The sequence below is a fragment of the Barbatula barbatula genome (assembly GCF_947034865.1).
Source record: "Barbatula barbatula genome assembly, chromosome: 13".
NCBI classification, from domain to species: Eukaryota; Metazoa; Chordata; class Actinopteri; order Cypriniformes; family Nemacheilidae; genus Barbatula; species Barbatula barbatula.
Window position 1 is genome coordinate 21,900,504 of NC_136776.1, and position 16,214 is coordinate 21,916,717.

At 38.7% G+C, this 16,214-nt stretch overlaps 2 protein-coding genes across 2 annotated transcripts; both read right to left on the reverse strand.

The window, feature by feature from the left end:
- On the reverse strand, nucleotides 1-1,628 carry LOC306903155 (uncharacterized protein). Its single transcript, XM_079472119.1, has 4 exons — nucleotides 1,529-1,628; nucleotides 891-1,451; nucleotides 704-799; nucleotides 1-601 (listed from the first exon to the last, which is right to left on the reverse strand). The coding sequence occupies exons 1-4, from the start codon at nucleotides 1,569-1,571 to the stop codon at nucleotides 579-581; spliced, it is 723 nt and encodes a 240-aa protein (XP_079328245.1). The 5' UTR covers nucleotides 1,572-1,628; the 3' UTR covers nucleotides 1-578.
- A 5,655-nt stretch (nucleotides 1,629-7,283) lies between these two features.
- Nucleotides 7,284-14,882, reverse strand: LOC306903149 (uncharacterized protein). The gene is made up of 6 exons (XM_079472110.1): nucleotides 14,639-14,882; nucleotides 12,764-13,078; nucleotides 9,777-10,082; nucleotides 9,102-9,209; nucleotides 8,649-8,710; nucleotides 7,284-8,299 (listed from the first exon to the last, which is right to left on the reverse strand). The coding sequence occupies exons 1-6, from the start codon at nucleotides 14,688-14,690 to the stop codon at nucleotides 8,255-8,257; spliced, it is 888 nt and encodes a 295-aa protein (XP_079328236.1). The 5' UTR covers nucleotides 14,691-14,882; the 3' UTR covers nucleotides 7,284-8,254.
- Nucleotides 14,883-16,214: the final 1,332 nt, after the last annotated feature.

The window sequence follows — 16,214 nt, forward strand, 5'->3', positions numbered from 1 at the left end:
AATGAAATAAGTTGCATTTAATGGTGGAAATAAAATATTAAACATAGAAAGCATACAGCACATGCATCTTAAAGCAGACTAATGTAAAAAAGAAACATACACAAGACTTGGATCTTTGCTGCCACCTAGTGGAGTCCATGCTTTTTCAGCCAGTGAAATATTCTCCAAAATAACTTGATGTTTTTCTTTATATACAAAAATGATTTAGCTTTACTTCTTCCGGGTGTCAACGCTGCGTGTTTAAGAAAATACATTTTGTGGGGCAGTTTCGAAATTTGGCAAGCCTACTTATATCACGCCACACCCTCCCCATCCCTAATCAATAATGAAGGTCATAACTCCATTAACAATGCAATAATTATGGCAGGATTTATTTCTCCAAGAAATGCAGGTAACAAGGTCACACTTGCCATCACCGGCAGTTATTCCTGTTTTTCTGACCCTGTATAGGTTTCTGGACAGATACTGTCACGAGGAAGAACAAGAAGATCAGGAATGTCTCATGGGATGTCCCAGAACAAACATACTGTTATGCACAGTGAACTAATGTAATAAATCACATTTTTGTATATTTCAGTTCAGGCTAGGATCATAATGGTTCCTGTGAGAAAATAGACAAACACATCATTTATTTTTGAAAAATGGAAGCTGAAGAGATGACTTTCATGCTTGAGTCTACCTACAAACAGTTCATGATACTTACTACTTCCTTGTTTTCCTTTGCAACAACAATAGCACCCCCCAACTAAGACGCCCAGAACCCCTGCTAACAATGCTAAAAGAGGGTGAAGTTGAGGTTCTGTAACAGAGAAAGACGACAAGTTTTTCACACATTAAAAACGTTCCAGTAAAATTCTCAACACAGTGTTAATACAGCATCACTCTCTTACCTGAACAGGGCCGACAGTGTTGTTTGACGTTGAGATGTTGAGTCCGGTTGATGACGGAATTGGACACAACGCAGCTGTATGTGTTTCTATCGTCCATAGACAGAGAGAGACTGATGTTGAGATCAGGCACACTGATGCTGGAGTGTATTTGGCTTCCGTTATACCAGGAGAGACTCGCATCCGTCAAATTCATCACTGAACACATCAACACACATTTTGAGCTTGAAGATTTTTCCGACGATGAAGAACAGTTTGTGGAGCCTGTTATTGTAGGCGTGGGCAGGTGTTGGAAGAAAGGAAGAGTAAGATTATCTCTCTCCGTCATTCTTATCTGTTCAATGTCCTCTCCATTATATATAGTATCATTATTCAGATCAATATCTGAAGAATTGCTTATATAAACTTCAGAAAGTTCAGTCTTTGTATTATGGTCAGAATGTTTAATTTCTGTAATATTTTTATCATGTTTCATTTCTGTGTTATGTCCAGGATAGTTAATTTCTGTATTATTTTGAGAATGTTCTGTCTCTGGATTGTCTCCCAAATGTTCACCAAACACACCTGGAACAAAATAATGAATATTAAAAGTGTCTTTTAATGCAAAAGTTAAAATAAAAAGCGTGCATTTTTTCATTTACCACCGAAGAGACACAGGCAGAGAACAAGAAGCGAGAGATCCATGTTCTTCAAGAGTTCAGCAGCATATCAGGGATGAATCAGTTTCATCGGCTTAAATGTGAAGATGATACGGAAGTAAAACAATAAGTAAAACTGAAGAAAAAAGGAAGGGTGTGTCATTGACAAGAAATTAAGAAAGCGTTACAACACTTTCTTTTGTGCTTGTCTGTACATGAGAGACTTTACAAGCTTTTACAGCCCCACCAACGTATCAACAAACCCTTTCATTTAAGCCAATTAGCTTTTCAACGGGGAATTTAAACCGTAAAATAATGATGAAGAATTTGACCATTTGGCTCCATTCAGTTGGCAACTTGTGGCAGGTAACCCCTGTATATTATTGGAGCATTGCATATTGTGAGCTCAAGCCAAATTTACAAGTTTTGCTTTAACAATTTTGATTGTTTGACAATGTTGATGTAATGTAAAACAAAACTTAATTTTCCTGCTAAACAAACTATTGCTAATATGACTTGCCGTGTCAGAGAGGGTGAACATACCAGAGAGGGTGATATGGACCTCAATAAAGATATAGCATAGTTCGCCCAAAAATTTACATTTTATTCACCCTCATGTTGTTCAAAACATATGACTCGACAGCACCCATTGCAGTTTAAAAACATTTTAACGCCGCCCATGCTTTTCAATATATCATTGAATATAAATATAGTCCTCCCAAACTCAAGCTTTGTTTCTCTGACCATTCAAAAGCTGGTGGTAACTGTTCCTTCATATTGGAACAGTCAAAACACTCGAAAACAAGTGTTGACTGTGCGTCCGCAAGCTTATAATCATGAATCAATTTCACACGTTGTGTAGACCCAAACATTGTAATTGGTAAACTAACACAATACAAAAAGTTATATTTATAATTCATATTTATTAAGTGATGACAGCATGACCCTTCCAAGATGGCGGACGCTTCGACGTGTCTGGAGCAGACATACGTCATGTGACATATATATCTATATTAAAACAAAATCAAAAGCAACATCAAAAGTCAAAAGTCAAAGTTTAGAGGTATGACAGAAGATTTGGAAACAGATGCCAGTTGTTATTAGCCTATAAAACAGGAACAAAACTAAGAAATGGCAGACAGGTGCAATGATTAAATCTAGTGCTGATGTCTAGTGGAGAGTTGAATGAACAGCAGGCGTTTGTGTCACGATTCTGTACTGGACATACAATAAACACACAACTGAATAATTGTGTAGATATTCTAGACATTCAGAAACATACTGTAAATGTCTCCATTTAGACTCGTAAAAATCCAACCGTGATGATCCAGACAGAACGTTTACAACAGCAGGGTCCATAGTAGGACAACACTACACATATTTAAACACTGATGATAACTATAAATCTAAATATATATAATCACGATTAAATACCCTATACTATAAAGTGTATTCTTGTACACCTCAGCCCAGTTGGTTTGATTTATTAATGTGAAAACACACTGGTGCTACACAACTCTTTGTGACGTAATCGAACCGCACACGGCATGTGATCTGTTACTTCAGAAAAAATAAATGCACATATTAAAGTTGCGGTTTTATACCAAGAAAATGTACATTTGGTGTAACATTGTTTAAAGAAAAGTCAGGCAGGTGCAGTAGGTGTGTAAGGACTTTTTTTTAGAACCGTTTAAAAATGTGGCAGGCTATATTGAATCACACCCGCCCAATCCCACATTAACAATTCATGTGTCAAACATTTATTGATAAAGCAACAATTATGGCAAAATTATACTAGTTACCAACTGTGTTATACTTCTAATACAAAATATCTAACTGCTGTCCCACGCACAGACAGGACAAACCACCTTTTTCATAATAACTTCCTTTGAATTTAATGTTTTAAATTATTTTATAAATGTTGTATTAAAAATATCTTAATATAATATTTCCTTGTGGATCTCTGTATTAATATAATATGTAATATAATGTGTGGCACTGGACTAATTCAGTATATTCAGAATAGAAAAATGTCAGAACTAGTGCCAAAATAGTTGTAACAGTACGGTACTAAACTTTCTTAAGCTTTGGAAATGAAAATATAATTCTCGTGGCTGGCCAAATACTAATATAAAATATTCATTTTTTTAGCAGAAAAGCACTTAACATGGTTAAATAAACTCACTTGGCATTACATGCAGTTAGTCATGTTATTTTGATCGTATTGTTGAGATGGATCAGCTGTTTCTGGACAGATGCTGTCAGAAGAACAAGAAGATCTGGAATCAAACTGGTTTGCAAAATTAACAAATGTAACAGAATCCTTTCTTGCGAAGTTCACCATACGATCAGAAAGGGTCCTGTGAGAAAAACGAGACAAACAGACAGATCAGAGAGGAATGATTAAACAAATACTTAACAAAATCTATCACATAGCAGCACACAATACTTACTTTTTACGTCTTACAAAACAACAACAAAAGCATATCGCAAATATGGTGACCAGAAGCGATGCCAACAATGCTAAAAGTTGTTAATGTATAAGAGTTGTTGTTTAACTCTATTCCAGAACAATTCACAGTAATGAACACAAGATTAATCTTCACTGTCTTACTTGAACACGGCGGACAGACATCATGTTGAGATGTTGACTCTGGTTGATGACCGGATTGTTGACCACACATCTGTATGTGTTTGTATCTTGATATTCCAGAGGAAGAGAGAGTCTGATGTTGAGATCAGACACACTGATGCTGGACAATAAACTGTTTCCATTATACCAGCAGAAAGTCACATCCGTCACATCCGTCAAATTCATCACTGAACACATCGACACACATTTTGAGCTTGAAGATCTTTCCGACGATGAAGAACAGTTTGTGGAGCCTGATATTGTAGGCGTGGGTAGGTGTTCTGGATAACAATAGAAAAATGCTGGAAGAAAAATGACAGAATCAACTCCAGAGTGTCCAACGTTAGATGTTAATTTGTTTACTTAAGACTCTCACCATCAACAGTGATACTAAACATCTCTGTCCTCGCGGCCGTCTCTGTGTGCGAGTTCTGATAATAAAGTCCAGAGTCTGTGGTTCTGATGTTTCTGATGGGGAGAGATCCAGTCCGAGGGTTCACCTGCAGTCTGTCTCCAAACTGTTTAACACTATAATATCTTCCATTTCTATTGTTGAGGTTTTTAGGTCTAAAAGTCCATTTTATCTGATTATTTCCTCTCATTCTGGAAGTAGAACCTGAAAGAGTAAAATGATCTCCTTCCGTCACTCTTATCTGTTCTATGTTCTGTCCATTATGTTTATTATCATTATATACATCAATGTCTAAAGAATTGTTTATGTAATCTTCAGAAAGTTTGGTCTTTGTATCATCGTCAGAATGCTTCAAATCTGTTATATTTTTGGCATGTTTCATTTCAGTATGATTATGAGAATATTTAATTTCTATATTATGTTCAGGATAATTCATTCCACTATTATTTTTAGAATGTTCCGTGTTTGGATGATCTCCCGAATGTTCCGTCGCTGGATGATTTTACGGATGTTCCGTCACTGGATGATTTTCCGAATGTTCCGTCACTGGATGATCTTCTGAAGGTTCCGTCACTGGATGATTTTCCAAATGTTCCCTCACTTGATGATCTTCTGGAGGTTCCGTCACTGGATGATTTTCCGAATGTTCTGTCTCTGAATGATCTCCCGAATGTTCCGTCACTGGATGATCTTCTGAAGGTTCCGTCACTGGATGATTTTCCGAATGTTCCCTCACTGGATGATCTTCTGGAGGTTCCGTCACTGGATGATTTTCCGAATGTTCTGTCGCTGGAGGATCTTCTGAATGTTCCGTCACTGGATGATCTTCTGAATGTTCCGTCACTGGATGATCTTCCGAATGTTCCGTCACTGAATGATCTCCCGAATATTCCGTCTCTGAATGATCTCCCGAATGTTCTGTCACTGGATGATTTTCCGAATGTTCCCTCACTGGATGATCTTCTGAATGTTCCGTCACTGGATGATCTTCTGAATGTTCCGTCTCTGAATGATCTCCCGAATGTTCCGTCACTGGTTGATTTTCCGAATGTTCCCTCACTGGATGATCTTCTGAATGTTCCGTCACTGGATGATCTTCTGAATGTTCCATCACTGGATGATCTTCCGAATGTTCCGTCACTGGATGATCTTCTGAATGTTCCGTCACTGGATGATCTCCCGAATGTTCCGTCACTGGATGATTTTCCGAATGTTCCCTCACTGGATGATCTTCTGAATGTTCCGTCACTGGATGATCTTCCGAATGTTCCGTCTCTGAATGATCTCCCGAATGTTCCGTCTCTGAATGATCTCCCGAATATTCCGTCACTGGATGATCTCCCGAATGTTCCCTCACTGGATGATCTTCCTGAGGTTCCGTCACTGGATGATTTTCCAAATGTTCCGTCACTGGATGATCTTCCGAATGTTCCGTCACTGGATGATTTTCCGAATGTTCCGTCTCTGAATGATCTCCCGAATGTTCCGTCACTGGATGATCTCCCGAATGTTCCGTCTCTGAATGATCTCCCGAATGTTCCGTCTCTGAATGATCTCCCGAATGTTCCGTCACTGGATGATTTTCCGAATGTTCCCTCACTGGATGATCTTCTGAATGTTCCGTCACTGGATGATCTTCCGAATGTTATGTTCCGTCTCTGAATGATCTCCCGAATATTCCGTCTCTGAATGATCTCCCGAATGTTCCCTCACTGGATGATCTTCTGGAGGTTCCGTCACTGGATGATTTTCCAAATGTTCCATCACTGGATGATCTTCCGAATGTTCCGTCACTGGATGATCTCCCGAATATTCTGTCTCTGAATGATCTCCCGAATGTTCCGTCACTGGATGATCCTCTGAAGGTTCCGTCACTGAATGATCTCCCGAATTCTCCGTTTCTGGATTATCTCCCGAATGTTTTATCTCTGGTGTATCTATAAAGTCTACATTGTCTTTATTATGTTTAGTCTCAACACTAAACACGCCTGGAACAAAAATGATAAATAATAAAATTCAAGCATATATTTTCATGTCAATGTTTCATTTTTGAGGCTGTTAAAACCAAGCAACATTAGAAAGACATACAAACAATAATAAATGAATATAGCTAGTATAATTATAGGCCTAGTTATATTACTGATATACTAATGGATGAATTACATACAATACATGGTGATAAAAATGTACTATGAAAAAAAGTTTTAATAATTTACATGCAATACTGTTAGAATAAAATAGTAACGTGAATCTTTTCATTTACCATTGAAGAGACACACGCAGAGCACGAGAAGTCTGAGATCCATGTTCTTCAAGAGTTAAGCAGCATATCAGGGATGAATCAGCTTAAATGCGAAAATGACACAGAAATACAATTTAACAACAGGTCAAACTGAAGGTAAAAGCAAGGGCGTTTAATTGAACAGAAAGGATGGACGCGAATGCTTCCCTCTTCACGTGTCTGTACATGAGAGACTTTACAACTTTTATAACCCCACCAAATAAGAGAATTGGGCTAATTGACTCAAATCTGTACATATGTACATAGCTTGTGACAAATAACCAGAATATTGGAACAGGCAAAACACTCGAGAGCAAGGTGAGTAAGTGTAGAGTGATTATACATAATTCACAAGTAACATGCTGTTGTAGACTTAAACATTAAAGTTGCTAAACTAACATAATACAAAAAGATTAAGACATTTATATATTTTAAGACGTTTATTAAGTGACGACAGCATCTTCCAAAATGGCGGAAGCATCGGAGGAGCCTATTTACATATATCTCTTTACATATAGCCTATTTACATTAAAAACAAAACCCAACAACAAAAGTAATATCAAGAAATCAACCAGACTTTAAAAGTCTCCATGGGACACCAAGAAACCCTCCTGTATTATTCCAAACATAAGTTTTTTCTGTGAGGTCAAGAAAATGAAAATTGGCGTAACAATCTTATAAGTCAGCAGCAGGTGTGTGAGGAAATATGTTTTTGTTTGCAGGGCTGTTTCATAATTTTGCAGGCTTAACTGTATCACACCCTCCCCATCCCACATCAACAATGGAGGTGTCATAAATATATGAACAATCATGGCAACATTTCAGCATGTAACCAACCACGACCTGGGAAAATCCACCTGTAATACACGATATGTAACTGCTGTCCCACGCACAGACAGGACTAACCTTTCTCATAAATCATCAACTTACTCATTTACAACAGTTGAATTGAATGCTTAAACTATGTTATAAATGTGGCATATATAAAGATATTTTTTTACTGTATGTATTCATTTAATATAATATTTGGCATTTGATGCTATTTACAGTCAAATAAAAGTTGATACAGAAAGTGGAAACATAAAATTTTTAAAGCTTTGGAAAATTAAAATAACATTTCACCAGGTTGACCCAAATACTAATATCAAATACTGATCTTCTCCAATAAAAGCAGGTTACAAGGTCAAATAAGGACACTTCAAATCATTTAATTTCAGTTGAGAATTTCCCTTGAGCTTCATGTGCTACAGACGGACCGGTTCTGGCTATTATACAATACACTTCATTATACTTAAAGAAAATACATTCTATCAAAATAAGACTTCATACAACTTCTGCTGAATCCAGTGTAGACACATGTGGCTGAATTGAGATGCTGGAGCTTGTTGGTCACCGCTGACTGATTCATGCCCTCATGGTGGAGTATATTGCTTCTGATTCTCTCAATCTCTATAAAACACACACACACACAAGCAAAGACGTTAAAGTGATGGTGTGGATGAGCTACATTTGGCAACAATGGCACAAAACATGTTTTTCAGAAAGCAGAATATCAGACATCTCAGAATAGTAATTTTCCGATGCCGTTCTTAAACTTCGTCTTTTCTTTGAACAAAACGCACTATAAACAAAACAAACGGCTTACAAAAATGCCATGTGATTGTTTGTGAATATTTGTACACAAACAGGCCATTTGGTAAAAACAAATCTACCGATGATTTAAAGCAATACCTACTTGCTTTGTGTATGATATAATAAACACACATACTGTATATCTGGTGCTTTGTGAAACTTGTACCTCTTTTCGTGGATTTTGTTCATAAAACGTTGAATCAGCGTAAAGCACCTCTGTTGTTTGACCTAAAGTCAACAGTAAAAGAAAAAAATGCTTTTTTTAATCATTACCAAACCAAACACAAATATGAACAATACAAAATTATATTAAGCAAGCTATTTTGTCATTAAATCCACTTAGAGGAAAGTTGTGACAAATCCACATGCACTTTATTACAAAGCAAACATAGAAACAGAAACTAAACTTGGCTTGGCTATGAACAATGAGTTGACGGGGAGAAATGACAATGATACACACTACAATTAAGGGCAACAGGGAACAGCTAAACAATAAGGTCGGGGAAACATTAATAGACCGCAAATGCCATGGATGTGGACTATTAAAGACAAATCGCAAAATAAAATATGACAATAAAAAGAATACAGAACACATACATATAAGCTGTGTGTGACTTGCCTTCTAACGGGTCTCTTTTGCATTTCTTGTAGAGAATGTAGACAACAACTAGTGCAAGTACTGCCAGAACTGAAGATATAATCACCGGGAGATTTATGAGGGAAGAATCTAAAATATAAACATGTAAAATAGTTTTAATACATAAATATTTACACTCGTTGTCACTTTTTAGCTGTACAGAAGATCTACACTAATAGTGTAGAATAATAAATACGTCATGTAGTACAAGTTATAGATGGTTTCATCAGACGCCGTGCCTGGACTGCAGTTATCTTTCGGTCTGTGTTTCTTTATCAGTCCGACTAGTGTCTAATAATAATATGACAACATTTTATTTAATTTATGTTCATATTATGTAATTTTTTTCTTTTATAATTTTTTTATTAAATAAACGATTTGTTGAATTTTTTTATGTTATTAACTATTTGTTGAATTGGTCCTGTAATTATTTAGCATTTATTTAGTACCGTCCAGTACATTGACACCTAGCGGTTGAGCTTGGTATCGCAGTCTATATTCAAAATATTGGACAAGTAATGGTTGTTCTCGGTTTCTTTACCTTGTTATCGGAACATAAGTTGTCACTTTGAAACCATCTTTAAATATCATAATCATAAATATTTCAAATTTTAATAATGATATAATTTGATATAGAAATCAAGTTATTGACATCACCTGAACACGTCAGACAAACATCAGTGATGTTGAGATGTTGTGTCTGGTTTGTGATGGGATTGTTGACCACACATCTGTATGTGTTTGTATCCTGATATTCCACCTCCAGAGGAAGAGAGAGTCTGATGTTGAGATCAGACACACTGATGTTGGACAATAAACTGTTTCCTTTGTACCAGGAGAGACTCACACCATGTGTCACATTCATCACTGAACACATCAACACACATGTTGACGCTGAAGATCTATCTGATGATGAAGAACAATTTGAAGAGTTTCTGATGATGACAGGAACAGACAGACGAGCTGAACGTGAGAAAAGAAATGTAAGTTATTCCAATAGAAAATCCCAAGCTGTCATGATTCTGCCTGCTCTTGTCTTGATTTTCTGGTCTGGGGCAGAATCATGACAGACCCATGTGTTTTATGTGGAGAGAAACATATTATTGTCAATCAGGACATAATATGCGTTCTCTCCTGTCTCGTCATTTGGCCCCGCCCCTCTCGTTCCTAGTATTGCTTTCCTCCTGTGTCACATTACCCACACCTGCCCATTGTTATCTCCTTTGTTAGTCTCCCTGTTTAATGCCCTCTTGTCTATTGTCTTGTGCTGGTTCGTTGTACGTGTTACCTTGCCTGTGCATGTCGTATTCCTTGAATGTTAGAGTTCCTAGTTCCCTTGTTCTTGGTTGTGTATAGTTAGTAGTTTGTTTTTGCCCCCCATGTGGGAAGTGTTTGTTTTCTGTTTTGTATTCTAGTTTATTTAGTGTTTGTCCCCATTGTGGGTGTTTGTTTTGTTATTTATTATTAAAGTCCTTGTTAACCCCTTCATCCCTGTTTCGCTGCCTGCAATTGGGTTCTCCTACACAGTTCATAACAGAACGAACCAGCCAAATCTGAACCCAGCAGGCAGCATGGACACTGACCGGTCCAGCGTGGCCCGTCGCCTCTGTAGTCTTCGCCAGGGAAGTGAGACTGTGGACGAGTATGTGGAGAGATTCCTGGACATTGCGGAACAGGGCGTCTTCGGGGAGAGGGAGCTGGCGGTGCTGTTCAACACCGGTCTCAGAGAGCCACTCTCTCGCTCGGAAATGAGGTCGATGAGGCCGTTGGATTCCGACGCCGTGTGGGTAACTGCCGCGGCGCGTTCGGAGTCCGCGACCTCATCGAACCCAGTTTACTCATCTCCGCTGGTTGCGATACCCGAGAGTGGTCCTCTGCAGATTGGTGTTGTGGGCATTGCCACGCACCACTCTGCAGCCTCTCCACAACCGCCCAGTCTCACTGGCAAGCGGGGGAGACGGGAATCCTGGGGGTCCTCGTCCGAGGCCTCCAATCCCGAGCCGCCCGTCCCATTCACATCGTTCCTGCAGCCGACCACCAGGCGGGTGGCTCGGCTGAAGAAGAAGAGGCAACGGAGGGCGGCTCGGAGTCCTGTGGTCCCGTCAAGTCCGGTGGTCCCGGTGGTCCCGTCAAGTCCGGTGGTCCCGGTGGTCCCGTCAAGTCCGGTGGTCCCGGTGGTCCCGTCAAGTCCGGTGGTCCCGGTGGTCCCGCCGGCCTTCCAGGCGGCGTCAAGTCCTGCCCTGCCGGCCTTCCAGCCGGCGTCAAGTCCTGCCCTGGCGGCCTTCCAGCCGGCGTCAAGTCCTGCCCTGCCGGCGACTTCGCGCTCTCGAGCGCCGCCCCCCAGGGTGTCCCCTAAGTCCCCTGGGACTCCGCGCTTCCGAGCGCCAGGGACAAAAACTGTTCCCCCATGTCCCACACCCTTTGGACTTCCTCCCATGAACTCTTGTTTTGCCCCACCCCCCCTCCCTTGTTTGTTATTTTTATTGTCCCATCCCAACCCATTTATTGTTCTTGCTTGTCTGCCCTTAGTTTTGTTTACTATGTTTTGTTGGATGTTGTCTGTTTCCCAGTCGGTCTTGTCTCGTTAGTCTGCTCCCTTGGTGAACGCCAGGGGGCGTTCATTAAGGGGGGGGGTTCTGTCATGATTCTGCCTGCTCTTGTCTTGATTTTCTGGTCTGGGGCAGAATCATGACAGACCCATGTGTTTTATGTGGAGAGAAACATATTATTGTCAATCAGGACATAATATGTGTTCTCTCCTGTCTCGTCATTTGGCCCCGCCCCTCTCGTTCCTAGTATTGCTTTCCTCCTGTGTCACATTACCCACACCTGCCTATTGTTATCTCCTTTGTTAGTCTCCCTATTTAATGCCCTCTTGTCTATTGTCTTGTGCTGGTTCGTTGTACGTGTTACCTTGCCTGTGCATGTCGTATTCCTTGAATGTTAGAGTTCCCTTGTTCTTGGTTGTGTATAGTTAGTAGTTTGTTTTTGCCCCCCATGTGGGAAGTGTTTGTTTTCTGTTTTGTATTCTAGTTTATTTAGTGTTTGTCCCCATTGTGGGTGTTTGTTTTGTTATTTTTTATTAAAGTCCTTGTTAACCCCTTCATCCCTGTTTCGCTGCCTGCAATTGGGTTCTCCTACACAGTTCATAACACCAAGCTGTATATACACAGAAAACGACTTCATCACATCTCCAAAGTTATCTGTCTAATGATTGATAAAAAGATTACTTGATCAAAATAAACGATATAAACTTGAGGAACACTGCAAAAATTACTTTCTTATTTCATATTTTAGTCTTGTTTTTCAATAAAAGTGTCAAAAACATTTTCTTGATGAGCAAAATGACATTTTCGTCAGTACAGCAAATGAGAGTGTGGTAGTCTCTTTAATATTAATAACGTTAATAATTATGTCTGTTATTATAAAAATAACTGAAAATGATATTGGTTAACGTAGCCCAGTCCTAAATGTCACTAATCTCTGTAAATCTTATTTAGTAAGAATTTTTTAATAAAAACAATGGACTTATAAATCTGCTCAATTTGCAGCAGCTGAATGAAAGAGAAGAGTTCAAAACAGTATTTGTCCGGATGATTTCTAAATCACTTTAACTTTGAAAGAGAAAGTGATATTAAACTCACCAAAGACAGTAACATTGAATCTCTTGTCTGAATTTCCTCTGTCACTGCGGATCTGTAGTTTATAAAGTCCAGAGTCTGTGATGGTGAGAGATCCAGTCTGAGTGTCCATCTTCAGTCTGTCTCCAAATGTCTTGCTACTGTCAAACATATCAATATTTCCCTTATATATCTCAGCTATACGCTTCTCCTGAGGTCCAAACATCCACAGTATCTGATCAAGTCTCTGTATGTGAGTAAGATCAGTGTGTAGAGTCACAGATTCTCCCTCCATCACTGACACTGACTTCACTTCATCTCCATCAACACCAAACAAACCTGAAACACAGTTATAAACAGTGTAAGGCCGGTGTGTACAAAACTTAGAGAAATTCTCTCACGAATAATCTTTAACTTTAGTCCAAAAAACAACAGTAAAAAGTAAGACCTGCCTACAATTAGGAGACATTATTCAAAAACGATTTATTTAACAAATCTTTGTATGTTTTATTAATGACTTTAGGATGACCACACCTCCTTTTATATACCATACATGTCCCCCATTTCAGTCGGCGAGATATCAACATTTGTGAAAATGGCTTACTTTTCTTTACGATGTGATTTGTCTAATACTTCAAGTGTGCACATACAGTACTGCCGCTGTCAATCTCTCCGTAACTCCTGCCTTCTCACATCCATCTCGGTTTTAAAAAGCTTGCAGAAACCGTTCAATACCCATCAGACAACAGGCATCATTGAAGGTACACTCATGGCATCTAACATTCGACTTCATTTACTAAACGTTTGAAATAATGTTGAGTAAATTCCTATTTTATTTATATATGTTTATGTGATGCTGCTAGTGTATCTTTATCGTTCTCTGTTGCCATTTTGTCAGGTGGCCTCAGCCACTCCAACTCTCTTTAATAGGCCTAAATAAAAAGATGAGACCTTTTCTTAACACTTAATCTTCCCTCATAGCACACATACATCTCGGAGACGTCTATTTGACCTCTGCAAGGCGTTTTTTTATTGTTTGGTCATCTGCAATACTTCAGAGATGTTTGCCGTCAGATGTCATAAAGACAGAATGGATGTCTGACACGTTTGCCGGATCTTTATCAAACATCTGCATTAGAGTTTAAGTGAGCGGGAACGTCTAGTAAAATAGGGTCAATTATGGAATTACGTCGATTAAGGGATTAGCTATAAATTAATTATTGTGCTTACAATGTGAAAATAGGTGTGCACCTGCTATTAGTCAAGGGATCAAGTCTGTCATCACTTACTCACATTCGAGTTGTTCCTAATCTGTATACATTTCTTTGTTCTGATAAAGATAATTGTTAGAATGCTTATAAACAGACGGATTTTGCCCCCCATTGACTCCCACTGTAGGAAAAATACAGACAAATTGCAAAACAACTTGAACACAAAATAAGTAATTTTGAGAGTGTTGGACAGCAAACAGTTCTGGTTCACTTTTGACTTTGGTGGTCAATGGGGGGGCTACATCTGTCTGGTAATAGGGATTCTTCCAAATATATTTCTATGTGTTCAACAAATAAATGCATACAGACTTGAATGTGAGGAAATGACTGAATATTCATTTAAGGGAACGTAACGTTAAAAGGGGAATGCAAATTTTAAGTACGTTCTACTTTTTATAACTGCGTGTTACACTATAGCATATAAAATAAAGATGACCATAGGCTTTGCCTTATAGGTAGCATAATAATGATATTCGACATATTTGTTAACAGCAACACTGTAACATGTCGAGTTGATAATCATATACTGTTTGAATAGATACAACCAACCTGGATACGACGAGAACAATGGCGAGAATAAGTGAATAAATACAAAACACTCGGAACAAACAAAAGATGATGCACTTACCGCTCAGTAGCAATAAGAAAGTTACTCTGTCAAAAGTCATATTCCTCAACATTCTCAACAAAAGATAAATCCTTCACATGATGATGAATCAAAGACTCACAGTATATAAAACGCACAAAAGACACGAGCAAAAGTCCGTTCGCGTAGTCCCGAAAAACGCAACATTATATCAAAACGTAAAATATATTCAATAAAGATCAAGCGACAAAGCGAGTGGGGTTCTCCAGCTCAAGCCATTCGCCACGCCCAAAGAATCATCATCATTCGTGTCTCTTGAAAGCTGGGTTTCTTTTCATCTAACAAATAATAAAATAATAAAGATGACAGAAGAGGGCTGGAGGATGGGGAGGATGAATAAGGAATTCAGGTAGTTCTTAAAACATCTTAAAACATCCGAACATAAACACACAGTTTATTCATTTTTATCAATATGGCAACAGAATATTTATCGTGAGTTCATTATAGCATATATATATATATATACAGATACAACGTTTGGTTTTGTATCAGTATCGGTAAATGCAAAAATTCACATGAAGAATAAAAACTGTTGTAGAAGTGTTGCTCATAATGTTAATGCATGATGTTACCCTTGCTGAAAGTGTTACAAATATAACTTATTTATTTAGCTTACGACCCTTTTCAAACCTCCTGGCTTCCGTCTATTTGACGTCTGTAATACTTCTGCTAAAGATCCGGAGATCTGGAAACATCTGCTGCGTAAAAACATCTGCTAAACATCTTAGAAAGAGCAGTGTTACATACGTTCTAAATCATAAACATCTTACAGACATCTTCTAGAGGTCTATATGGCTTCTGACAGTCTGACGTATTGCAGATGAGCAAACTATGTTTTCTGTATAAAGATAAAAGCGTGTTTAATGTCTTTATGTTGAAGTCTATATAGTCTAGGAAGGTCAGGCCACAAGTCACACCTCCAGCAGCACGCTTCTCAGCCCACCACAACAAACCAAACTACTGTCTTGACCTACATTAAACATTACACATAATGAGGTAAAACTTGAACATGCAACATATGCTTAAAGCATTATCAAATACAATAGTTAGCGAATTGCACCAATATAAGCCTGATCTATGTCATTATAACGTGTTGTACAGTCCACAATGCAGAAACTCATACGTTCTAACCATGAGCGTGGTTTTCATCTGTTCTCCGAATTCAAAGCCCCTTCGTCTTATTTACGATGCAAGCACAGAAGAAAGATGCACAAATATGCAAAGTGTTCAGGACTCTCTGAATGAACCATAACTGCATTAAACAAGATCTCAAAGGAGCCAAGGAGTCTGAAACACACCTGATGACAACAATGACTTACTCACAGGTTTGAAGATAAGGGAAATGATTCAGACAGATGAACCCATCACACTGCTCCAAAGTGGTTCATTGTCAAAGCCAGTCTGGCCAGTTTCGCTGTATTAACTGTATACTTTAAACATGGTGACCCAACAGAGTGTTTTTGTCATGACAGCCCCACGTGTTTAGCGTGGAGAGAGACAGGGCATTGTTTGTTTTGGCACTGTTGGGTCATGCACGGTCTCCTGTTTCGTTTCCACA